The 27783-nt window shown below is 34.7% G+C and overlaps 1 protein-coding gene across 9 annotated transcripts in view; it reads left to right on the top strand.

Moving 5' to 3' along the window:
* USP34 (ubiquitin specific peptidase 34) overlaps window positions 1-27783 on the top strand; it is a 141936-nt gene that overhangs the window by 19626 nt on the left and 94527 nt on the right. For 8 of the 9 annotated variants that reach the window (XM_075035415.1, XM_075035412.1, XM_075035410.1 and 5 more), the window contains exons 2-7: window positions 638-725; window positions 4147-4567; window positions 9925-9975; window positions 10156-10305; window positions 15617-15684; window positions 23342-23534. In XM_075035415.1, coding sequence (XP_074891516.1) covers window positions 638-725; window positions 4147-4567; window positions 9925-9975; window positions 10156-10305; window positions 15617-15684; window positions 23342-23534 — 971 coding nt within the window. Of the gene's footprint in view, window positions 1-637; window positions 726-4146; window positions 4568-9924; window positions 9976-10155; window positions 10306-15616; window positions 15685-23341; window positions 23535-27783 lie in introns of those variants that run through there. The other variant, XM_075035418.1, reaches the window with a different exon arrangement.

Below are 27783 nucleotides of genomic sequence, written 5' to 3'. Positions count from 1 at the left end.
CATAATGGTTAAGTGTCATTATAGACATGTCTATATTTGAAAGTAATCATCAATTTAGCTAGTCTGAAATAACTTTATACATACACTACGCGTTGTTCTTATCTTGCTAGTTTTGTTGTATTGAGTTTTTTGTTTTGGTCCCGTGTCCGTCTCCCCCCCCCCTCCCCCCCCCATCTTTAGCTGATCAGGAAAAGGAAGTTAAGGTCTCATGGTCATCTCAAAAGGCAGACTTGTAAAATTGGGGGTGGAGTGCGCCTGGTTAATGAGTAAAATTGTTGAGGAAGGTTCATATTTGAAAGTGCACATCAATCAGTAGTTCTCAGTGAAGCTTATGAAGAGTATTTCATAAGGAGAGGATTAGAAGAAGGGGCTGTTCTCAATCACTAATTTTCACAACAGTATTCAAGAATACTGTGCAGTTTCTGTTTTCAAGTTAGTTGCATCTAAACCTTACCTGTGCTTACTGAAGAAAAAAATATGTAGATTTGATTGAGGACTTCAGTTTCCAGTATGAAAATATATTTACAAAATATTTTTTTGTTTGTTTTTCATGCTATCAAAGATAATTTCTAATAAAAATAGAGCAATTGCACAGGGATATTTTTGCTACTAATATGTTTGGGTTTGTTTTCTTTAGTATCGGACATTGAAGGTGCTGATGGGTTGCAGCTCAGAAAGGAACATGCCCTCAAGATATTTGCTTACATCAATTCCTGGACACAAAGGTAATTTTGTATTGAGTTTGAGTGTTGATGTTACTGTATCATCTGGAGTAGGTTTCCCTTCTTAAAAAATACAGTAAAATGAATTGGAATGGGCAAGTTATTAATGTGTAGCGAAGTGATACTTGGACAGTAAAGGACATTTTACTACTTAGAAAATAAAAATAAAAGTATTACCCAGTGCATTTTGGGCAAAGCATATTTTGAATCTGATTGGCATTCTGGAGCTGTAATAATTGTGTAGCAATAAATAGCTATATTTCAATTACAAATAATGTGTGTTGCTCCTTTAACATGAAATTTTCTGACCTTATTCTGTGGAGGGAGGGTAGGGTAAGAAGGATTTAAGAAAAGATCACTCTGGGGCCATCATGTTAAATTTTTCTCAATGTCCCAATACTCTGAGTCAAGATGACAAATGATTGCAGCCCATAGCTACTAAACTGATAAAGAAAATCCTTTGCACATGGTTGTCTTAAATCAACTACATTATTACTTTTAATCTATTATTTAAATTACTGTTGTTGTTGGGGGTTTTTTTAAGGTACTTATATCAGCTATTCTGCTTACCTCACAGCTACTTACTTTTTTCCAGCACAAGGAATTCTATGGATATTAGTTTTTAGAAAGAATCTACAGTAAGGATGTTTTGGAATTCAGTGTTCAGCAGTGGTCACAAGACCAAACTGAATTGTAAGAAATATTGGGAAAAGCATAGAGAATAAATTGGAAAACATTATTCTGGCATTTAGAAGACTCCAAAAGAAAAAAAAAGGAATGTCACATTTTGAATACCTGCAAAAGCAGAATCCTCTCCTTCCTCATTCTGCCCAAGGAAGGCACTCAAAGCAAATTCATGATGTCTTGCAATATGCTATTAGACACAGAGAGGGAATTTTAAATCAAAATAAATAGCAGCAACAGAAACCAGAATCCTGTCATTTCTTGACAGGTCCTAGATCCCAAGTTTGTCTGAGAACAATTGCAACCTAGTCATTTTCCAGGTCATCATCTGTTCAGAATTTTGTTCTGTTCAACAGCTGTAGTATGACAAATCCAACCTGAAGAAAAAATAAAGACTGGATAACATTTAACTCTTTATTTTCTTCTGGTTTCTTTTTACCTTCTGTATGTATGGTTTCACACTATAAAAGAGTATGGAAAACAGTCCATAACCTATTCAAAGCAGAGTCTAGCAAAGAGGACACAGGAAGGAATTTTACTTTACATTTTAATTTCATGTCCTGTTTCTACTCTGCCAAATGGGCTTTTGAGAGTTCTGCTTGTTGTTTTGTGCTTGAGGCCTTCTTTAAGAACTACTTTTTATTTTGTTACCTATAGTTTAAATCTCTGCTTTCCTTCAGAAGATCAGCTGGCAACTCAGCCTGAAGAATACCTTTTTATTCCATCTGTGTTTAGTGTTTCCATTTCGGTTTTCTTCTTGAAACTGTTAATGTTCAAAGAAGTAGTAGCATACTCATTTTTTCCCAGATATTTAATTTTTGGTGGAGCTCTTCTTCCTGTGAACACATTCAGATATATGAAGACTTAGAGGTTTTGCACATACCTCTGTCTTGAAAATAAAATGTGCCTTCGCCCAATAGAGAATTCTCCAATATCGGTTGGCATTCAAATACGGCTGTGTGAGAAGTATTCACCAGACTTTGTTTTTGTTGTCATTGAGAATAATGTGTTACAGCCAAGTGGGGTAGTAATTTGTAGGCATAAGTGGTGGACCTATTGTACGTAGTCCCCAAGGATAAATGCTTGAGGATATGCTTGGTTTTGCCTGTAATTCATTGTTGTCATTTGTTAATATGAAAATACATTTACAATTAAATCATGGGAATCTATTTTTCAAATAGGCAAAGGCACACTCCACTTACACAATATTAAAAAGATTTTTCTTCCCGCACAGATGGAAAAAAAGGTTTTAGATGCTTCCATCACTATCTGTGCTGGAATTAGGGAATACTGAATGTTATATTCCTGTCTAACCCACTGAAAAAAGAGAGCTGTGTTCAGAATGTCTATGCCTTAAGAGCTGTAGCTTAAGGGCATATTTGTATTCCATCAAGAGAGGCAGCACCCTCTACCTGTCATAGTTCTGAGTTCTCTGTCTTTTTTTCTTACAAATTACAATTATTAAGCCCAGTTTCTAGATTAAATGCTATGCTTTGCCAAATAATTTTTTAACCACTTCTTATTGATGACTTCTTGCCCTATCTTTTGCCTGCTAATTCTCTCAGAAATGGTATGTGTAATTTTTATATTATTTTAGTATCTGAGAACTCTGGTCATGGATGGGAGTCCATTGTTCTCTGTGTAACAGAAGAAAGGTCTCTACTGAGCACAGTTACCAGTTTATACAGCAGTTATATTGTTTAGTAGAGTTTTGAGTGAGAGTTGAGCTCATCTCAAAGATTCTGTTACAAGCATGTAGCCTTTAATTTTAGTCTTCATTGAAGTCCCCTTGCTTACTGCTTGGTTTCTTCTCTACGGTCTCCAGGATTTAGATCCTTTTAGGGGGGATATCCTCCGCCTTCTGTTCAGAATGAGGATGTTGCTTGTTTGTATGGAAGAAACTAATGTTCCTAGACAATAGGTTCTAGGGTATTGATCTTGGGGGGGTTTATGCACCCAGAATCTCTTTGACATATATAGTTGTCCTTGCCCACAACTAGAGCTATATTACAGAGTTTTCTAACTTGATCTGATTGATTTTTCTTATTATGTGGATAAAAGGATGGTGTATAGTTTTTCCCCTTGTTCTTTTCAGTTTACAGTCTGTCAGTAGATACTCAGAGGAATAATCTCAGCCTACAAAGTGAATAAAGTAATGAAGATACTTAATACTGCTTTTTCCCATATGGGTGAAGGGTACCAATGTGCATGGGGTTTCTATCCAAATACAGATAAAGCAAGCAAGCTTAAATAGCTGATTAAAAATAAAATTATTTTGCAGCCCTGTTGATTTAAAAATAACAATAATTAGTTCTTACACAGTTGACAAGCATGTCAGGTGGTTTATTGCAGTAAATATCAATAGAGAAAACCAAATGAGGAAATGGATTCAGGAACATACTGAAGAACGTTGCTTCTGTAGTAGTATGGTGACCTTGCCTCTAAGATTTCTTTTGTATATTTTAGTCACAGTGGCAGCTGCTAAATGATAACAGGGACTTCGTAGTTTTGGTAAGCATTTGGAAGTAATGGGATGTTCACAGGGTTTAAGGAAGGCTTTGTGACTCCCTCTTGCTGCTGGGTAGAGTCTGTTTCATTTGGATTTCCTTACTTTTACAGGTCTGTCAAATATTTTGTTGTTTCAAATATTTTGAAGTGAAGAGTTCTTTTGGTCAGTTACCTGTTCTGATTGTAGCTACTTCAGGAATTTTTATTTTTATTTTTTTCTGTTTTCTTACAGACAATGTCTGTGCTGTTTCAAGGAGTATAAACATTTGGAGATCTTTAACCAAGTAGTATGTGCGCTTATTAACTTAGTGATTGCCCAAGTTCAAGCTCTGCGGGACCAGCTCTGTAAACATTGCACTATTAATATAGATTCAACATGGCAAGATCAGAGTAATCATGCTGATGAGCCCCTGAATGTAGAAAGAGAGTCTCACGAAGAAGAAAGTGGAGAACGGCAAAAATCTATAGAGAAAAAATTAGATTCTGCAAGAACTTGTATCCTGACAGAGGAGGAGTCTGCAAAGAACACTGATGCTTTTAGCTTATGGAGCACTGATGAGAAGGAAAAGTTGTTGCTGTGCGTGGCAAAAATCTTTCAGATTCAGTTTCCTCTGTACACTGCTTATAAGCATAATACTCATCCCACAATAGAGGTATATCTTATCTTTATGTGTATATTTAATTATTTTGTAAAAGGTTATTTGTTCTCATTAATGAGTAGACTGTGCGTGTTTGGTGACAGTTGCTTTCACACAGGACGGGCAAATTCAGCTCTCCTGTTGACTTCAGTAGAAGTTTTCAGAGAAACTTTTAAAATGACACATACTCTTACAGTTTCTTTAAAATATGCTTAATTGTTATAGGTAATATATTGATAATTGTTGGATGGAACTGTACACTGAATTATTATACTGTTTAAATAACAGGAAGGCAAAAAGGGGACTATAGCGAAGCCTTTCTTCCAGAAGGTAACCCATTAATAGTTTACTAATTTCTTTTCATTACAATCTATGGTTCTAGAAGCAAAGCTTCATAAACTAAACTTCGTGCAAGACCAAACTTACTTGTTAGAATGGCTGTTTAATTGACTAGAGTAACTGAGCTCTGCACAAGTAGCTTTGTTCTACGGTGGTGATTTTCCATATTTTCTTCCGAAAAAAACACCAAACAAAAGAATTTAAAAAAATCCTGCAATGTTTAATTCACAGTTTCTGAAATAAATATGATGGTGTTAGCATTTCCTAGTTGAAACAATATAATTCTTGGCAAGGTTGGATTTTGGTCCAACTTGCGGTAGTCTAATAACAAATAAACATGTTTTTTACAATATTTGTGTGCAAAGATATATATTTAGCTATATTAAAAAAGCTTCTATCCAACAAACTTTTGAGAAAGTCAAAATGGTGAATTAGACTACAGTTAACCCTTTATTTATTTATTTGGAGAGTTTGGGGAGTTCTGTTGGAGCTCTGAGTGGTTAAGTTTACTTTTTAAACTTAAGTCCACAATGAGAAGATACCAAGTTGTATATAATTTTTAGTGATGTATGCTAGGGTGATCACAAGATATAATCAATTTTTGTTGAATGAATCCTGCCATATCTGACAATAAATCTAGTTAAAACCTGTAACATAGCAGGTGTTTTGGGTGGGCTGGATTTTGGTTTCTTGTCTTATTCCAAAACATATGGGCCTAAGTTAACAGAGGTTGTCTCACAAATACATGTGTGTAGAAAAATGAGGCAAAGTTAGGATTTGTGGATTTCAGGTTTCCCATCATTCATTTTGGCCTGCCTGTTAAACTTACACCATACATAAATAAAGCTGTAGTTCAGCCTTTGCAAGCAGGAACTGTAGAGGGTAAATCTATCTTGTCAGTTAAAAAAATAAATCAATGGCTACTTAAGTGATTTATCTGTTGTACTCCTTTGGGATGCCTACTGAAACTAGCTTCATAGGAATACACAATGAACAATTCTGCAACAGTTTTTCTATGTATAAGCATGCTTGCTTCTTTTAAATGACAATTTCAGGTATTTTTTTTTTTTTCTTTCAATTTCAATTCTAGCTGATAAAAAGAAAATCTCAAAGTGCCTGGTGGGATTTTTTTATCACTCGATGTGCAGCCATAAAGTGATTTGGGCACAGATATGCTGTAGATTGTTGTACTGTGACTGGCTGTCACTCTAGACATACTAGTATATATCATATATACGTCATACTAGTATATATAATTTGAATTATTGAATACATTTGTTAGCTATCCTAAAAACATAACTTAAAGTGAAACTGAGAATGAAAACCACTTCCTTGAGGTACAGAGAAGTGAGGGGAAAAATTTTTTACTTTTCTGCTAGACTTTTTTGTGTTTCTAGGCATGGAATATGCTAGCCTGCCATATTTGTTGTGTACCTTTTTCCTTTTTTGGGGTGAGATTTTTTTGTTTGCATCAATCATTTTTCTTACAAACTGAGGTTTTCTATAATTAGGAAGCACTAGGGGTCTGTTACTCTAAAGTAGTAATGTTAGCTATTTTAATGTCAAAACTTCCTAGTACCATGAGTAATTCATTTACTGAGGTTTAGAATTTAGTTTTGGATTTTAGTCTAGAAGCACATCTTAGTTGAATTGAGGCAAGTTATTAGTCCCAGTAATGGGAGCACTTTTTGTTCAAAATCAGGCTTGGACTTAGTCCTCAAGGGATCATAAAATAAAAATCCCTGTTTCAAGTGTATCATCTATACTAGTAAGCTAAACAGATTCCTGAACAGACCAAATCTGCCAAGAATTTGTTGGGAGAAGCTGGTGTAGCTCTCCTTCCCTCTCCAAGTATTTCTTTTGCCCTGTAAAAAGGGAAGCTTTCTGATGCAAAACAGACTCCAATCTCCACTCTCACTGACTTCAGAAATTCCTTGTTCCAGATTCTTGAGATGAATTTACACAATTTCATTGAGTCATCATGTCCAGTAAGGTTTCACTTTGCCTAAAAATTACCAATTAGGCTGACACTTAAAAATTTCCAATTTAAGGCTTTCACTTATGGTATTGTTAGCATCTGGTAACGATTAGCAGTCAGTATTACTGTTAGCCTTTGGTCTGTATACACCTCCAAGATCTTTCTTCTTATTGACAGCAGACAAATATTGAAGTCTGATCCTCTTATCAGGTGCTTGCCAAAGCCATTTTACACTTGACCATCTAGTGGGGAAGAAAAATATTCATGTGAAAGTAGGATGTTTTCCTTAGCTTAGGAGTTCATGAAGTTGGATGAAAATGAACAGCAAAGCAAGAGTTATTGGTAGTCAAAAGGGTGTTTGCCTGGATATGATCCTATAGATTCTCTCCTTAAATTACGTGGGCTAAGAATTTATTTTGTCCCTTACAACGTTTCTCAAGTAAGGGAGTGAAGACCATGGAAGCCTGATCTGTAGCCAGAAGGGCTGTGTACTCTTGACAGCAGAAGCTACCTTGAACAAGTGGCCTTGCAGAGGGCAGAAATGTCACAGAAATATGCTGCATACGAGGACAGTGAAACTACATCATGTGGAATTAAATCAAGTGTATTGACAAGTATATAGTCTTGACCTGTGTAGAATGAACATGAGTCTGTATAGACAGGATGTTTGTCTCAACTTTTCTTAAACTGCTGAGAAGCCTAATGAAAAATGTCTTTCTACTAATTTTGGATTTCTAAAACAGTGGAATTAGGTGCAGTTAGTTAGAGGTCAGCCCACTTCATAACTATTGAAAAAACTCTGTGAAGATAATGTCTGGAAACACACTGTTTTCTTCTGTTGAGATCTACCAATACATTTAGTGCCCAGATAGAGGCCTTTGTGTCTATTTTTCAGCATAAACAAAATTAACTCCAAATATTTTTATAAATATGGTTGGTTGTTTTGGGGGAAAATGTTCATACTTTGGAATTAGTTTTTTATTTTTTTAATTTATGGGATATCTTTTTAAGAGATTTTGCATGCAGGGTCGTTTAAGACTGTATGCCCTATTCTTCTTTTTATACTTACTCTATGCAGCAAGTGTGATACCTAGAATAGATACTTCAGAGGGGAAATAAAAAATTGGAAAATGGAGGCTCTTAAAATCCTTTAGAGAAAGAAGCAACAATGTAAAGTGCAGTCCTGAACTTTGCCCTGTCTCAGAATGAACAATGAATCTGAAGGGAGTTATCCAACCATTTAGCAGTTCTTGACAGAGGATGAAATGAAAGAGGGGAAAAAAAAAAATCAGTTGTTTAAGTGTCTGTAGCTGTAGTTGCTGATTCTTTGGAATATTGCTATCTCTGCTTTTCCTTTTCAAGTAAATTTTTTCTTGAAAGATATCCCTAATGAAGTACCCGCCACCAAGATTGTCTCCATGTCAGACCTCAGCTAGTACATTTTATCTGAAGTGATGGTGTTTTTTAATGCCATGTTAGATTCCCATGAAGAATATTCTTACTTCCTTATAAACTTGATCTTAAGGAATTCTCAGTCTCTGTTCTGTTTCACATCTGCAAGAACAGAAGTCATGTTTCCAGGCTTGGTCTCTCAACTGCAACATTTTTAGTAAGCTTTGCAGGACTTGTGCAACAGACCTCCATCCATTTTTGATTTCTGGATTCTGAGAACTGTAGTTCACTTGACAACAACTCTCTTTTATTCAATAAAACTAATGAAATTTCTCACAATTTTTCTACAGTTTTCATGTGCAGAGCGCTGAACACCTTTTCTTGCTACTTGAAAACATACCACCCACTGGCTTCAAAGCTATTTTAAAAATATCTTAAGAGTATCACGAGTTCAGGCATGAGTTAGAGTTCAGCAGAAGAAAAAAGAAAATAAATGCTTAGCTATAATATGAGCATATTGAATAATTCAAAATGTTTGTATCACACGTAATCCATCCAAAATTGCTTGCCTCCAATATCCTCTGGTACAGTTTTAAGAAGCTTACTCCTACACAGCTATTTAAATATACTCAGGAAACTTCATTTAAAGAACTTAAAGTTAAGTTAAACTTACATTTGATTTGTGAATATGAGAACTGGGTGTTTGGCATAAAGGGATGGGAAGGAAGAGAATTCGTGCTGTAACTACCTGCAAGTATCCATGGCAATGTTGTGGTTTTACAGTCAAATTTTATGGTATCTTCAGTGCCCTTTTGCCCCCAGCCATATGCAAGATACACACAATATGTGTTACAACCCTAATAAAGAAAATTCCTGCTTTATACTGCCCAACAAGTGGATGTTGTGAACGTTAAAAAGAAAAGCTATTTTTCCAGATGCTTTTTAGTTTAGTACTTCTAGAAAATAGATTTCTTGTTGCAGCAAATAGCTAACAGATTGATAGGGTGATACAATTCCTTCCCTCTCTTTAGTTAGCTGAATTCTGTAAAGAGTATTAGCCACTTATTTTATATGATGTGTTCTGTTGTATATAAAAAAAATACAGTAGTTGAAGCAAAGGAATTTTAATATTCTGATGGGAATGAATAATTTGACAGTTTAGCCCCTTAAGTCATTAAATATAGGATAGTAGAACATCCTACATTTCATCTAAATTCAGATGTTTGGATATATGTCTCATATTTATGCAAAAATTGCGTTCAAAAGTACCTAGATTAGTTCTGTTCTGTAATTCTCAGGCTGGTATGCAGCCAGTGTGCTGGACTATCACCTTTGAAGTATTCCTTTTGAAAAAATTGGTGATCTGAAAGGGGGTGGGATTGAAGAATGATCTGTCAAATCCAGCCATTGAGAGCCACTGCTGAGATGTTATCCTAAGTGTATATTTGTGTACTTATAAACACATCTTAACAAAGGTAAAACAGTGAACTAGAAAAGTATGTTTTGCAGTGTAAAAGTGGAGCAAAGCTTGAGCTTCTGTCTTCTAAGTCAGGGTTTTGGTTTTTGTTAGTTGACTATAGTATCTGTTAATGGTCAGTGTTTTTTTGTTCCTATAAATGTGTTTTTATTGCTTCAGTTAATTTTTTTTTTCTCCTTTAAACAGGATATTTCTGCTCAAGAAAGCAATATATTAGGGGCGTTCTGTGATATGAATGTAAGTTGTCCATTTTTAAATAGGTGCACGTTTCCTAGAAACTTAAAATAGCCATGTTTGCTCCTCTCTATAGATTTGTGTTATCCTGATGTAGCTTTTGAATTTCCTATATGTCTGAATGGATCTAGTATTGATTGTTCAAGTTGTTGTTCTTCTTTTTTTTTTTTTTAATATTTCTAGGATGTAGAAGTACCATTGCACTTGCTTCGTTATGTTTGTCTGTTTTGTGGAAAAAATGGCCTTTCCCTCATGAAGGATTGTTTTGAATACGGAACCCCTGAGACACTGCCATTTCTTATAGCACATGCATTTATCACAGTGGTATCTAATGTAAGTATTGTCTTTAAATTGTTTCATGTTAAACACAAAAAGTAAAAGGACTGAACTCTGGAAGAATTCTGTAGGACCAGGGAGGAAGAAAACCACTAAGATTTTCCTTGTTAGGAATGTGAGGTTTGCTCGTCCACTGAGCATTTCATCATCCAAACCCTATACATCACCTGTAAGCAGACAAGTAGTTTTGCAAGTTTGCACCTACATACGAAAATTGTAACAGCCCCAGAAGATACTTACAAGAATGTCGTCAGAAGTAATTTCTGTCCCTGAAGTTGTGTCATGGAAAAGTTTTATGCTTCTTCGGGCTATATTAACTTTTTATCTATTTCCTCTGAGGGACAAAGGAAAAGCCTATGGATTTTTCTTCTTCTCAATTTCCTGTGATTTTGTATCATTATACACATTTGCAGCATAGAGGCAACTATCTTTTATTTTCACTTAATTTCAGAATACATATCCTTCATCATTTCTCCATTTTGAAATACTAGTGAATTTTGACTAGCAGAATTATAAATTTATTTCAGTGGAGATGTAAAGGAGATTGGTAATAGAAATAAAAACCAGTCTCTAAAGCAGGACATCTGAAGACCTAGTGTAATGTGAGAATGTGAAGTTGTGACCTGTCTTGTGGATGTTACATATGGACAAAAAGGAAAACAATTGTTTGTTATGCCTTGTATGAAGTGAGTTTAACATAATTTTGACATTGATTGCAATTTTTAATACTTAAAATCAGATCCTTCTTTCCACACATCTTCCCTCTTTCCATGTTGGTGTTATTGATCAGCCAGGATGATGTTCTTGGAATATGTTTGCATCGAAGGAACCAATAACTGAAATAAAGCCAATGTTGGTGATCTGTATCACTCACTCCTGATCCTTTTAGTGTAATGGTTCTTAACTTGCAGGTCAGAGCATAAATGAGTAAGGCCATGATAAGCTCCATTCTTGTAAGCTTGCACAGAAGGACTGTTGCAGGACCTCTGTATGTTAAATTGTGGAGATGTGTTACCCTCTGGCCCTTTCTGTATGATCTGATGAGCTTTCAGGTTGATACTCTGATAAGTTCCTCATCTCTAGCTGTTGTCAGTGCAGCCTGCAGTCTTCATTGAAACCATATGCAGAAAATGTATGGTCTTGTAGGTTATTCTGGTTTACAAGTAAATTTCGGTTGTGGAACCAAACATTTTTGCATGTCTGATTTTTGTTTTATTTTTTGTGAGAATGGACACAACTATTCTGAACAATGAGTGGCAGCTCCCTATCACGCCAGCATTTTTTTCAGCAAACATTCTGACTGCAAATCCCATTTCCTAGATATCCCATACCAGTGCATGTTTATAAACTGCATCTTTGTTCTTTGTTCTTTTTTGAAGTCTTTATCTTTCTCCACATAATTTGTTTATTTTCTTTATTCTTCGTGGTGTGCCCTAACCCAAAATACTTAGCAACTTTGCATTTATCTTTTGTTCTAGTAGATAATACATTTAGCTGTCTCTTGCAGCTATTTTAGATGAATGCTATGGTTAAACCTGCCAGATAAAATGAAATTCAACCCAAACCATAACCAGTAGAAGCATTGTTTCTTCAACCTCTTCCAGCATTGTATCTTTTGCCATTCAGCTAGAATCTTTCTTTTGAACTCTGTCTGGCTTTGCTGGCAAATCTGTGCGAGTTAGAGGAAAACTGTTTTAAACAATTTTTTTTTCTTTAGATTTTATCTGTCAGTTCACTACAGAAAGTATAAGATGTTGTATGGGTAATGTGCTTTATTCATCTACTTCCCACATTTTGGTGTCACTCAGTGTACTTGTCAGCAGTGCTTCTGACTTTCAAATGCAATATGTTTATTAGTTCCAAATGAGGCAGGTAATTTTTTTGACAAAATACATTTTACCTTGCTGATACTAAAAAAAAAAAAAAAAAAAAAAAAAAAGATTTTTCTTTATCTCTATAATGGTGCATAAGCTTCTAATTTTGATGTAATGTTTCTCTTTCCCCATTTCTTTTTATATCGTCTCACTATATAATTCATATAATTTAGGTAAATGTAAATGGATTAAAATGATACACCAAAATCCAATAAAACAAAAAGAAGCATTCACAGAACTGTATTTTTTGTGAACAAAATATTGGTGATCTCAGTAAGAACTCTGCTAATCTGACTTGGTTTTATCCCAATGCATTTGAGTTTATGGGATTTATAGATAGTGTGAGATTTATGCATGACCCTGTCGATAATAGCTCAGTGAACAGCTCTGCAACGTCAACTGTTAACTGGTTCACAATGTGTAAAGCTGGAACCATAGTGTATAGTAACCCTTAAATACATTTTCACAATTGTACTAACTCTTGAGAATCGCAGTTAAGTAGCCATTATTGTAAAGATGTCTAGAAATATCCGTGCTGGAATTTATTTTAAAGTCTGTGAGTTGTTTAGCTACTACGTTAAACGGTTCAAAAATATTTTCAGAAAGATTGTAGTGTGGGTGAACCACTCAATTTCTCATTAAAAAGTTAGGCTTAGTAGTAAGCTCCAGGAAGTAGAATAGGTAAAGCTGGAAATAGTAAACTGAAGTCAAAGAAATCATTTGCTAACAACCAGACATTCAGCTTTTAGCAGACAAGGCTGCATGGTGGTGTGGAAAGCGTTTGCTTTGTTTCTTCCACAAGGGAGAGTGAGTATCTCATTAAGTGCACTCTACAGGTGCATGTAAGAGAAGACCATTGCCACAAATTAATAAAGCCTGTGGGGAACTGAGCTACTTGTTTGTGATTACTGGTGTCCCCTTTGTATAGAGGACATTAAAATTATTGAAAAGATGTTTCCTTGAATTTTTTTTATCCAGAAAATCTCATTTGAGTAAATGTCTTTGTCAGCTAAGCTTATGTTTGTAATAGTAAAGCCAAAAGTAATATAATGCAATTTACTTCACACAGGGAGTTGACTAGTTGGCACTCTTGTTTTTTCTCCAGCTTATGGCTCTGCAAGATGCTTTCTTAGCAACCTGTATTGTGGTAGGAGTGACTTTTCCTTCTTAAGATATTTCTTTGCTGTCTTTTTTAGTTAGATACTTGGTTCCTCCTTTCTTCCCACGTTTCATATTCTGTGGTATTTGCTCAGTCTAACTACCTGATGTGGTGTTGGTCTCCTTAAAAAAGCTAGCAGACACAGAGAAATCAATGACTTAATGCTTGTTCTGTGGAGGGTTTAAATCTCACTGAAAAAGCCTGTCACTACTTCATTCTGTACCATTTCAGTTTTGTGGATGTTGTAGAGGAATGACTGCCCTCTCAGTGGAGATGAGTTAATTGAAATAATGCTGATTGTTTCCAAAATGTTGGTTTAATTATACTGTATAAAACTTCAAAACTTAAGTCAGAAGTAAAAACTGTTGAGAGATGCACTGCCTTTTAGAATTGAATTACCTATGATAAAGAGCAAATAATAAAAATACCAAAAACCTCTGAAGCTTGAGAACAGAGCAGATGCAGTAAATACTTTGTCTTAAAAGCCAGTGGAGGCAAAAAAAAGTATGATGAAAGTTGCGGATTTTTAATGTAATTTTATATATGTTATTTTTATGTCATCTTACATATGTTAGTTTGTCATTTAAATAATTTAGTATATTTATACTTGAGTTCATGATGAAAATTACATTTTCATTTATAACATGTGAAATCATCCATTAATTCAATTCTGAGGATGAAAGTTGTATGTAATGCAAGTATACAGATGAATGAAATGGCTTTAGAAATTTGAATTAATACAGACTGAAAATTACTATAAACAATGAAAGCTATAAAAACAAAATTATAAAAATGTTTCCTAGTTTTATTTCACAAAGAAAAATATTTTCTTTTGTGTTTCATACTGCATATGAAAAAGAGCACATGGTGTTAAAAATCAAATTGTGTAATACAATAGTATCTTTGTCATCCTTGCAATTCCTTGTCAAAATGTTATTTAATTCCTGTTTCTAGAACAAGCGTCTTCTAGTTACACTTTCTATCTTTGGGATGTTAGCATTTTTTTCTTCTTGAGACTGCCAATTGAATCAGAAGCTTATTCCAAATGTGGTCTTTTTTGCAATGTGAAGATTTGGCTGGTTTGTCTTGCAAAGTAGGTTAGTATTGTTACTGTGTATTGTTAGTTGCATTGTAAAAAGTAAGTCTGAAAATATTTTTTTCAGAACTGACTCAAAAAGTTAGTTGGTTGATTCTGGAATTGTTTAAACTAAATGCTGGTGATACAGTTTTCCTACAGCCTAATATTTTTCTCTCCTGGCAAGGAGAATTTAGATTTTCTGCATGCTGACTTTTCCAAAATCCTGGTGAGAATTTAGTCCTTAACCAGAATTTATTTCATCAGTTGCAAATATTAAACATTCTTTTAAGAATAAACATGGAGATGTAAATTGACATGACAGCTTTGAGTGACTGATGGTGTTAGCTATTCACAAGATTTGTGTGCACACATGATTAAAATTATGTGGGTGGTAGTAACAGCTGCTGGTGTTTCATCTATGCTAGATCCCTTACCTGGCAGGTAGTTGTCTTTCTGTAACAGGTTTAACAGGCTCAGCATTCCTTTTTGAAATGCAGATGGAACCTCTAACTTTGCCTGTGTAAGTAGTTTGGTTGGTCCTCATTTCCTCACAGCGGTGCTAAATAGCTGTTTCAGGGTTTTTTTTTTTCTGTATACATTTTCTTCCTGCATACAGCTTTGCAAAGGTGGTAAAGGCAGAATGGTAAATATGGGAATACAAATATGGTAGTAGAAAAACTGTGCTTAATCACTGGTTATCGTAATTTTATTTTATAGGATATATAAGCCCTAAGAAGCAAAACATCAACACAAGTAAAATAATTTTACTTGATCGAGGAGAAATTTGCAAGGAACAGAAAGAATGGAATAATTTTCTTGTAGACTTTAAAAGAAAAAGGAAAAAGAAACCCCACAAGGCTGAGTAGCAGTTTTTCCTACTGAAGAAACTACAGAAAATACAAAAATGAGACATCTGGGCAGTATGATACTATTTATAGAAAGTTTATATTTTCAAATTGACTAGAAGAAAAGATGCAGCTCCTGTGTATAAGTCACAGAAGCATTCCTTAGATAACATTTTTGAAAATTAGAAAATTAAGAAGTTGAAAGAACTGAAGTCGAATGAAAAACAGCAAAGCCTTTTTTTTTTTAAAGTGGGGTTGCATGTGCAAATGTACCAGCAATATTTCATTTTTTTACCATTCTCATTAAATGTCATTAATGAAATTTTTATCTATTTATGTTTTTGCATTATAGATCAGAATATGGCTACACATCCCTGCTGTCATGCAGCACATTATACCCTTTAGGACTTATGTTATCAGGTAAATTTTTAATTTAAGAATTTTTCTTGTGGGACTTTTTGACAGCACCTATTTATAATTTCAGCTGATACACTTTTAATTGTTCAAGTTGTTGCTCTGACTGTATAATTTCAACAAGGAGAGTGAAGGTAATGTTTAGAGTTAGTTTGGGCAGTTCCTTACATCTCTCTGATTTTGGGATCAATCAGATTAATCTTGTTAATAGCATTTTTAGTGTGACATCCAGCCCCATTCTAACATGTCATGTCAGGTACAACTGTAATACAGTTTCACTTACTGCCGTATCTTCATAAAACTTTACATAAAATTTGCAATGAGATGATGTAAGTAGAAGAGCAATATGTAGTCATTGAGATTTCATGTACTGAGTTTCACTGAGTTTTAACACTGCTTCACATTTTGATGTTCTGTATTTCCAGCTGGCAGGAACTGAAGTGTGATCAAAAGTCTACTCGCACTTCTATGTATCTAAATATATCCAGTCCCAAAGATTTTCTTTATATCAAGTTGCCTATCGTGAAAAGCACTTTAAAAATAAAGTACTTAGAAAGATATTTAATTGTACAAGGAATTTATTTTTATTGGATTTCTCAGGACAATAGAAAAAAATCCTGTGAGCTGTTGATGAAAATACCTTGTGTATGTGTATCTGCCTGGAGGTGGAGGGGTGTGGTCACAGCTAATTCTCCTTCCAGTGGCCCAACATTAAACTTTTCTGGTGCAGGCAACCTAAAAGGCCACTGCTCTTGCATGGGCCCAAAGCTCCTCCGATGCTCTGGATTTCCTATAACTGTAATGTTAGAAATGTGCTTATACTGGTCATGGCTTACTTCCCTGATAGCAATAAATGTGCCTTTACAGATTATATTGTCTTAACTATAGCAGTATAAAATCACGCTCTTAACAAAAATAATTACATTGGCAACAAAAAAGTGCACAGAACAGTGAGGCTCAGAACTGTGTTCCATATTTTAAAATGTTCTGGTTTTAATTGTAAAGAGTTTTGGCTGTAAGTACTGGCTTGGCTATCGATCTATCCTGCTAATAACATGGTCTCTACCAAAACGGTAGCACCAGAGAGAAGAGTATTCTGATCTTCTATTAACACATACCACTCTTGAGTTACAGTCCAGCTGTGTGCACTCCTTTAATGCTGATGTGTTATCTTTGAAATCTTACAAAGGTAATTTCTTATAAAGGTAATTATTAATCACGAAGTAGTCTAGGAAGGACAGGTGGAAGATCTTCAAGTTCTTGTCTCTGTACATATTCCATTAATGGTTATTCGTGGGAATTTGGTTCATGAGCCTTATCTATCTTCTTGCAATGTATGGAAATTAAAAAAAGCATTGAAGGCTCAACAGTTAGAGATAGGCCAATAAGAAGGAACTTGAGTGAGACAGAGTAACATGGCCTGAAGTCTTTGCTGTTAATCCTGACTTGCTTGTCATCCTGTAATTCTTAACACATTTTCTATTTTATAACTGTAGGTGTAATTAGGGTCACTGGAATGAATAAAAGATTTTTTTCCTGTGTTCTCCTCATCTTTTCCTCTTTACCCACAGAATATTTGCATCTGATTTAGAATGTGATTTGTCAGCAGCTTCTTGCCATAAATAATGCCCTTGATGTCTGTTCTTAGCATTTACAATACGTTCTTGTCAATCAGAATGGTAATATTGATACAGGATACATCTGTGGAAAACACTAGCAGTTTAGAGGAGGAAGGGGATGTTCCCCCAGTTTCCATTTTTCACAACTGCATCCTGATGGGAGATCTGGAATTTCTCAACATTATGAAATCCAAAGCTTTTTTTGTGAAGATGCACTTACGGAGCAGGACATGAAGCTTGGAGGCTATATAACAAAAAAAAAAATCTCTAGTTTTTTACCTTTATATGGGACAGAAGTTAACACAGATTCCTTTGGTAAAAGATTACTTTCTTGATGTATGCAACTTACCCCATGTGGCTGTCAAGCTTACAGATCTTGTCTTAGCAGCTTGGGTCTCTAGGTCTCCATCTGTTTTTTACTTTAGGGAAAAAAAAAAAAAAGGCAAATATAGTCCTGGGCATAGCAGCACAGCATCTTTGAAACAAAACCTGCAATAGCTTCTGCTGCTTTGCGAACTAAGAAGGAGGGTTTGGAGAGGGGTTTAGTCTGGAATGAGCACTTGGGGCTCTAACTGACTGTTAGTCCAAATTGCTGCTAATGTGGATTCCTTGCAAAAATTGCGTTTTGGAATGCTGATCAGCATAAGCAGAAAGAGAGATCACCTGACTGGCATCTTAGCAGAATCTCTTATCAGATGAGCTAACCTTTATGTTCCTGTTCTGTGGTTATTTCTGCTAGGAGTGGATGAAATGAACAGCCAAGTGTGTATTTGTGTAGAGGAGACCACTGCTGGAATTTGCAAAGAACATAGACACAATCCTGTCATTATTGCTGCTACTAATAAAAGACTAATAAATGTTATTTTCTGCCTGGGGAATGGAGCACCAGCATTCATATCTTGCCTCTGAAAGGCCTATGTTTATAAGCAGTTTAGGAAAGAAATGAAGGACATGAATTAAAAATTACACCTTTCAATAAGGAAGCAAAGTGGTTTTAACCTCTTCAGAAGGAGGCTTTTATTATTCCTAATACCTTAGAATTCTGCATTTCAAATTGCAGCATTCTTATGAAAAAAAGAAGAGACTTATTGACAAAGTGACTCAAGAAAATAAGTTATAACTTACTGCAATTATAAATGAGTGCAAATTGTTGATGATGTCTGGTTATAAAAGACATTGGTTCAATCTGACTTCTACCTCAAGATCAGAGATGAGAGATGCACTATATGGTTCCAGATATTGAATGCCTCAAGAGAGCAGTAGCTATAAACACTGTCCTCCTGTGTTTTGAGGACAGTGTTTTTTCAGTGGCAAGATTGTTGATTGAAAGTGTCATGGATAGTTCTGTCCTTTAGAAAGAAGACTAGCAATGAAGTCCTGTTTTATGAGAAATAAGAGACAAAGTTGTATGTCTGATACATACGTGCCTTTATAAAGCGCCAAAAAGTGCTTGATAGCATGAAGGAAAGACCTAAAATTCTTCTTTCTTTGACATCACAGTTGGTATAACCTACTTAACGTCCCTTTGGTAAAATCTGAGAGCTATTATCATATTTGGTTCTAACCCTTTCTCCTTATGCCCTTTTTCCTCTCTCCTGCTTCAAGACGGATCTTGAGAGATTTTTTAGGAAGGATTCATGCCTCTGCCCCAGTTAGGGAGAAACAGAACATTCTGTGCTCAAGCACATTGAGACGAAATAGCAAGTGGCAGTTGCTCCTGTGTTAGCTGTGTAGTCTCGACATAGGGCACAAGCATAGCACTGGTATATGCAGAGGAAGTGGAAGCACTGAACAGAATTGATCCACGATGCTTCCTGTGTCGTACAGTGAGAGAGAATGCAGCTGAAAGAATGCAAGTTACTTTCTGCTTAAAAATATTTTTCTTAAGAATTTGGGTTCTATGGGAGTGCTCAAGACCACAGCTTGCTACTAAATGTTATGAAAAAATCTTGTAATAAGCCTTGAAGTTTTTACTTGAAAAAAATACTTAACTCCTCCAAAAATCTGAATATTTATGCTGTAGGTACAAAGAACAGACAAGTCAGGAGACAACAGCCAGGCACTTAAGTGAATTCTTCATATCACTGAGGAGCGCTGACTCATTCTGCTAGATATCCCTTTTGTAGCTGTCATCCAGAGGAGTCATATTAAGGGAAAAAAGATTATTTCACAGCTGAGTAGCTGAAGTCCCGAAGCATAAGATGTGATTGTAAGCATTACACTAACATGGAACTGCACGTTTAAAACTGAACTCTCTCTATCCCCAAATACAGACAATTTAAATAGTTTCAGTAGACTAAAACTGATTTTTTTTTTTTTATAATTAATGTATATGTGTTGCTTAAATGTAGATAATACATCTTCACTGATAATTTAAAGTATGCCAGGCTGGCAGGACAGATCCTATGCATATATAGGCTATCCTTTATGTATATGTAGAAGAGGAGGTATGTTTCTTTCCAGAAGTCTTACTTAGGCAAAAAGTTGGATTTACTAGATTACACAGATCTTGAAGTATTGTTCATATATTCCTTTAAGACTTAATGCTTCTCAGAATCAAAAAGATAAAAATTTAGAAATTAAAGAAAATAACAAAGGGCAGAATGGAAGCTATTATTAAGCCGTTATATGAATCGGTCACATATTCGCATTTATATACTATATACAGTTCTGATCGTTCCATCTCACAGAGATAACAACTACCTATGTGATAGGAAGGGTGATGAAGAAGGTAGGAGATAAAAAATTACGTTGATAGGAGGAGAGACATAGTCTAAGACTTTGACAGGGAGATGGCTGTTATGAGTCATATGAAGACAATAAATAGAGAATGATAATTCACAGTTTTTCAAAAACAAGAAATGGAGAACATGCAATACAATTGTCAGTTTGCAGACTAAGGAGAAATGAAAGGAGATTGGTTTTCATGCAGATGTAATTGTGAAACTAACTGGCATAGGTTAATGAGAAAGCCAAAAATATAAATAGAAAGAGATAAATGAATTCACAGTAGTGGATAGGTTCATCCATATTTTTTTTTTAATCTGTGGGATAAATCTTTTACCTGCTTTTAGAGTGGCTATTTTGGGCTAAATAGTCCTTTTGCCTTGTTCCAGTATCACTGTTCTTATGTAAGGCAACGCAGCAAATGTACAGGTAGTCAGTGTAAGGAAAGATGTGCGTTAATTGCCAGAGCTAGCTGAAGATTCCTTTTTCATTAGTAATAACGTTCTACTGGTAAAAGCATAAACTGGACTCAGTTTACTGATACAGATGGGCTTAGGCCACTGTATGTTTCCACAATAAAAATGAGGCTTGGCCTACTCTGGAATTTTTTACAGTTTTAATCCTGATAGTAAAGACAAGATCGTATTTGATTTATGACCAGTGTAGTAGTGCCAATAAATTTTCTAGTGTAGATGCAGTTATACTTGTAAAGACAAGTATGCTATCTTCTACATTTATACTGTGCCTGGTTAGAATAATGCAGTTGCATTAAAAAAACCTAGGATGCAGGTTAACAAGTAAAAAGCACTCTTTTCTCTGAGTGGTCTTTAGGGCCTTGGCAAAACAGATAATACTGTTGAAGTATTTCTGAAGCTGTGAAAACGTACCTACATGGTAGTTTCAGGTATTATAAAGTGGGATTTTTTTAAAAAGACTATCTTTTAATGATATTGTAATACAGAAAACATAACACAAGTCTGATTCAGGCTTGGGGTAAGTAAAGTAATCACACTGAAAGAACCTTAAAAATGTTGTAGCATTAATTTTATGAAGGAAAGTAGGTTTATACTGATACTGTGGCATTAAAATAAAAAACATTTTGTTGTATAAACTAGATTAATATAGTTGTTTCACCAAACTTTCTAGTGTGAGGAAGATTTCAGGTGAAAGTACTGTTACAGAAATCTAGTCAAGCAACAAAAGCACTGTTGTTTCTGTATATGTGGATGTGTCCATTCCCACCTGTCTGCTGCATACAAGCACTCCTTATGTGACCTATATAGAATGAGAAGATTCATGTAATTTATTTTAACATCTTTGAGGTCTTTAGAAATCCTTCACAAAAGAATCAAATATGACTTGATGTGCATTATGAACACTGAAAAGCTTTGGGAACCAGGGCTGATTATAGTTTGCGTGTAAAAGTGGGGAGATAAAAATTGGTCTGAGGTTGCTGAGAGTCTTATTGAGATTATTATGTTTTGTAACATGGATCAAGGCATTTTTCATCAGTGTAACTCCTCTCACCTGTCTGTAGGTTAAAGATAGGTCACTGGGTCTGGTTTGCTGTTGAACTTTTTCAAATGAGTATTCCCTTCTTGTTGCTACTTTTTTTTTGTTTAGAAATGTTAGCATGGAAGCATTACTTTCTTGCCGTGATCCGATTTCTGGTGTTCCACATGAGAAGACAAATTTCACAATTAATAACAGTGAAGGATCTGATTGCCTTGGCCCTGAATGGTCCTTCTTTTGTCATATCATTTTATCACAGATCTATGGTCTCTATGATTATTTGCACTGAAGACTCTTTTCTATGTTTGACAGTGTTAAGTATCATTCAAGTGTGTTTATTTTAAGGCCTCTATACGAGAGCTGTGAAAAAGGCCTCAGTCTAAATAAGAATCAGGGCCTATATTTTTTGCTTTTTTTAAAATGTAGTGGTGTTTATATGGTGTAAATGCAAAGGAATGGTGAATAAATCTAGTTAAGTATAGTTTAATATCTCATGTGGTTTTTAAAAGATTCATTCATCTATTTGGTCAATCTCCAAGGATAGATCCAGGCTTAGGTTGTCAAACAAGTGGATTTTTAATGCATTTTTGCGTAGTTTAATCTAGTTGGGATGTAGCTGAGACTTCAAAATGCTGAAGTACAGCAGAAAAAAGTTAATTATGCTAACCTCGTATGTGCGTACCTTTCACTTTGCAATCCTTGATTTCTTAAAAATAAGCTCAGGAAAGCTTGTTTCTAAACATTTTTCTCTTATGCATTCTGTTTAGAAGAAATTCTCAACTGTGTCAGTGGTTTTTTTATATGTGAACTTTACAGGCATTTTGAAATTTTCTTGGTGTGTCTTGATCTTGTAGTTGCTTAGGTAAGACTAAGGTTGCACTAGCTTCTATAAGTCAGTTTTTATAAATTATTATTTCTTCGGCCTCCCATTTGCAGAGAATATCTGTATTGCGACTCTGTGCATGATTAGATGACCCCTTATCGAAGATGTCTGCAGTAGGAAAAACTTAGCTGTTTAAAATTCTGAAGCATTTTTGATTTCTGTGGAAGATTGCTAGGATCTTTGGTGATGCTTCTCATGCACCCTTAAAGATCGTAATTACTGTCAATAGAAGAAACAACTTGGATGTGTGTTCCTGTACTAACCTGTTGCAAAAGTGGTACTGTGGCACAGGGAGTACTGATATACAAGCACAGATGGCATATGGATATGGCAGAAAAAATGTGCATGTACCACATTTACTGTAACTGTATCAGAACGTGATTACACAATTACAGGTTTTTTTCTGCTCTGTGACTGAGGCCACAAACATGGATATATTAATCTTCAGAATATTCTTGCTGTCAGAGCATGCTGTTTGTGGTCCACTGACACTGTTTCCAGAAATTTAAAGTATATTAATATGTTAAGTGGATTGTGAAGCTTCACTTTTAAATACAGTAAATAGCCACATCATGTTTATCTGGAGAGGGTACCTTTCCATGAAACAGATATGATGTTTAAGGCTTCCAACCTACATTTCCAAAGAACTCCATGGGTTTCCTGTCATTTTGTGGAATGAAAGAAATCTGAAGAGGTTTAAAATAAGAAATTTATTTACTTTTAAAAATATTATGCATAGTTCTGTTTTTTCTCAGTGTTTTTTTTATTGTTGCCAACTTTTGATAGTGGTATTTTAAGGCTTAGTACTCTTACAGCTATTGGAAATATGTATTTGCTATAATCAAGGTGGTGTTCCAGGAATGTTCAAGTTTGAATCATACCCCCTTTGTTTTTTTTTTCTTCCATTTGTAATTTATTCCAGGTATTTATGTAAACTGTCAGACCAGGAGTTGCGACAGAGTGCAGCCCGGAACATGGCAGATTTAATGTGGAGCACAGTTAAAGAACCATTGGATACAGCCTTGTGTTTTGATAAAGAAAGTCTTGATCTTGCGTTTAAATACTTTATGTCTCCAACTCTAACAATGAGATTGGCTGGGCTGAGTCAAATAACAGTAAGAACTTTTTAAAAATATGAATAATACTTAGAAAAAATGTTTCTTTTTGTGGTTTTCATGAGTTATGGACTTCTTTGGGGGGCTTTTTAATGTGTGAAAACAGCAGAATCCTCTTATATACAGTCCTAGGAAATTATAGTCATGATTGTGAATATTGGGTTCACTTAGAGATTAGTCCAAGTGATGGCTATGTTCTGCAGCATATGGAACTGTAACATGTTTCCTGAACAAATTACCATGCTAAACAAAACTCTTACAACCATATTTTGTGACACCTATGTTGAAATGAAGTCCCTTGACATGGTTGTATTTGTTGTTTACAAAGTCCTTCAATCTGTTTTCATTTTTACCTTTATAGTGTCTTGACTCTACTGTAATTAGCTGTTTGTTTGTATTGTACATACCTCTTTTTCCTGTTTGTTTAATATAGTCTGTTTCTCAAGAGAGAGTATTTCTGCATTAATTAGCAGAAGACTGAATTGAAGAGGTGAACATATATAGCATCAAATAGAAATAGATTAAAACAACCCCCCCCACACCCTTCTCTTTCCCATGGAAATGCTCCACATTGCACCAGTCAAGATATGTTGTGCCACCTTTGTCTGTCATTGCTTCCTACATGTGTATTATAGCCATAGGGAGACAGTTATACAGAAGGTCAAAAGTGAACTTTTTTATTCATCTGAGCCTTTTCAATTTTGTGTTTTTTTCTGACACTCCTGTATTTAAGATTTATAGCTCATATTGTCATATTTGCCTTAATGCACAAAATGATAAGTAGGAACAAACTATACTAGAATGAACAAACATGTTCTAAAGTTTTGTAGAATTTTCTGAACACATTTGGCCTTCTCTGTTCTGATTACATAGTATCACTCAGTGACTCTCTTCAGCACTGACTGTCAGTAAATACAATTTTACTTAAATTTTATTTTGCTTCTCACTACATTTACATATAAAAGTACTTACAATTGTTTTAGTAAATGGCAATTTAAAGTAACCTGTAAGTATTTCCAGTCAGATTATTGGTGTTTATCAAATAAACATTTTAATTTACATAGGTATGTGACCAACTAAGTTAAAAAAAAAAAAAGTCTGTGAACTACATCCACTCAGTATTAACCAAATGTTATTCTAAGGGTAACTGCATTTATTGGACTTGAATGCGTTGTCCATTCAGTTTTGCATTTATAAGAATGAAAACATAATGCGGTTCATCCAGTAGAGGTGCTAAAGCAAGATACAGAGAAAGTTAACTTTTGGAAGAAATAGTGATATTACAGTAAATATAATTTATGTACATAATTAATTTATATGACTTTATAGGAATGCTACATATAATATACTCAGTGCCTGAATTCTAATCTTCTCTCCTAATTAATTAGTGTAAAGTGAATGTTCAGGGTCCTTTTTGTGCAATAAGAAAACTTCAGAGAGTTGATGAAGTCTTAGGTGAAAATGTAACATATATTTTTGTTTTGATTTTCCATTGCCATGTGCTTTATTATTTATACAGTTACAGATACCTCATAATATCTGGCAGACACATTTCAAAATATGGCCATTAACTGGGCATAAAAGTAACTTCCTTTATTTTTATTCTGCATAGTTTTGGAAAATGTCATTTTCAGTATCATTAATTTTAAAGTAAATTTCCAATGTTTGCATGGTTTTAGTTACATTAGATTTTTATTCCCATAAGTACTTTCCTTTGCTTTTGTACAATTGTCTTTGTTCAGCTACTAATGTATGGGTTTTTTTGTGTATCCTTACCAAAAAGAAAGTCTGAAAATAAGAATGCATCAGTTTATTTTTTCAGGCATGTAGTTCATTGAAGGGAGTGTGAAATTGTGTAATTTTTAAGTAGTTATATGTTTTGATCTGTTATGATTGATAAATATGACTGTAACAGTGAGATTTTTAATAACGGACATGTATTACCAGAAGCAAAATTTTACAGTATTTTTAGACTAAAGCAAGTCAGTTTCAGCTTGTAAAATAATGGAATATGGTTTGTTAATAAGTTATTGAGTCTTTTTTTATATGAACCATCTCTAAAACTGCTCTGGAACACTGAGACAATTTATTCTTCTTTCTCATTCAAATTATAGTAAATTTTCTCTTCTTTGGGTCTCTTTTTAAAGATCTCATGAAGATATCTTTGGAAGAAGCATATTTTGATTTTTTCTTGTTTGACTTTTGAGTTTGAGAAGCATTTTGTTTCATTTAGTTTTGTATACCTTGCCTGGAACAGCTTTTATTGCCAGTTCTGTGCAACTTTGAGTGTGAAATCTGAACCAAAGTTTACAGACATTTTGAGTGCCTCTTTACTCAAGTTTTCTGTCCTCTTTGCAAACAAAGATGTGTTTACAAAGATGTAACGCAGTTCAGCTTCGTTAGTTTGTATTTTCACGCAACCTTCTCTGTTACAGATGTACCTTCATGACTACTTTTTTGAAGTTTCTTTTTTCTATTCATGTCTTTGATGGCTAGAATTTGTCAAAGCAATTTCACTGAAATGTTCTTCCCAACCAACACAATTTCAGCTTCCTGTTTTGTATTCAAGACTTTAGAACTATGATACCTGCAACTGCAAAATTGTTTTCTTTCCGGGACTTTCACTTGGCAAAAGTTGAGCGTTTAGCCTTGAAGCAATTCTTCGTTTCATTTTGCAAATAGATGTGAAGACTTAAAGGAAACTTTTAGAAAAATTATGTGCAAAATATTTTAAAGTGTGAACTTTTCAGTATATACTGTATTTCAAAGCAAAGTTTCTTCTGAAATTCATATGGAAGGTTGACTCAGATGCAGATTCTAATTTCAATTCAAAAGATCAAGACTATAAAATAGATTTGGTCAAATAATTTCAATGGCTTGCCTGATTGTCCTTTTGCAAGATAAATGTACTTTTGCTCTCATCATGAAGACAGAAATCTTTGACCAAAAATACCATCGAATCTAAACGGAAGAATGTCTTCTAACATGGAGCTTTTGATTTGTGTCTGCCAAGAGCTTTTTTCTTTTTTGTTTTCTGTCTGACAGTTAACATGACCAGTCCTAAAATTAAACTTTTCAGTTTCATGGAACCTCTTGAGACTCGGAGAATACATGCTGTATGGCATACAGGGATTATATTTGCTTGCCACCAAATATAGACTTGCCTCCCTTGAAGAGTAGTGTATAAATAATGTGTCATATCATCTGACTAAAGTTCTTATTTACAAAACACAGTTGAAGACAGACACATGTAAGTTAATTTTAGCAAAGTGGAAGCTTGAGTGGTTGAATGTGAAGTTGGAAATAGCAACAGAAAAGAACAGCAAAATGTAAACCAAGATACACCTGAAGCTTTATTTTTGGTTACCTTGTTTCTCTTTGATTTCATCTCTCAGTTACCTATCCAGGTGGTTCAGCTCCAAAATACCCACTTCTCTCTCAACTATTCCCTCACAAACAGGACTCTCTCTTTTCCTGTCCTTCCAGTTACAGATGAACTTAATTTTGTGAAAATGAATGTTCATGAAGGATGGCCAGATCAGTTATGAATCCAGTTCCTCAACCTATTTTCTTCTTTTCCAGTTCTTCAACCTATTTTATTTGGTTCTTTGCATTAGTGAAAATGCAAATGCAACATTTTTAGGTTTTTTCTGAACATATTCAGTCCAAAACTTGAACAGTGCATATTTATTCTTCTTGCATTGGTTTCCTATATAGAAAGTTTTATTACCTTTGATGCCTGGGTCTTGAGACAAAACTAGCTAGTGAGATGCCTTTTTGTTCTCAGCTTGCTTTGCTGAAGACTTCATACCTCTATTGTACTTCGTAACTAACACGTTTGTGTTACGCGAATTGAGTGTCTGGGCACATGCCTCTTTAGCTTCTTACAATGTTTCATACCTGGTAAAAAATCTTTAAACTGTTTTATTCCCTTTGGCATTTCATGGTAACAAAACATGAAGTGTAAAAAACCAGTAGGAGGTAAGTGAGAATAAGGTAGTGCAACACTATCCCATGTGTACTTTGTATTGTGCTGTTGTGTCAGAATTCTAAGACTTTAGTTGAAGTTATTGTAAAAATTGTTCGAAAATTCCAATATGAAAAAGAACACCTTTTATCAAAATTCCTTTGGATAAGAATTTTGTATGGGAAATTTGGATCAACATGTGACCATAGATTTAAAAATGATGACAGTTACAGTTCAGTACTCTTTGTCTTTGATCCTTTCAAAACATTTTGGGTTGGGGCA

The sequence above is a fragment of the Buteo buteo genome, chromosome 9 (assembly GCF_964188355.1).
Source record: "Buteo buteo chromosome 9, bButBut1.hap1.1, whole genome shotgun sequence".
Lineage (NCBI taxonomy): Eukaryota > Metazoa > Chordata > Aves > Accipitriformes > Accipitridae > Buteo > Buteo buteo.
This window is presented reverse-complemented; position numbering and strand designations above follow the sequence as displayed.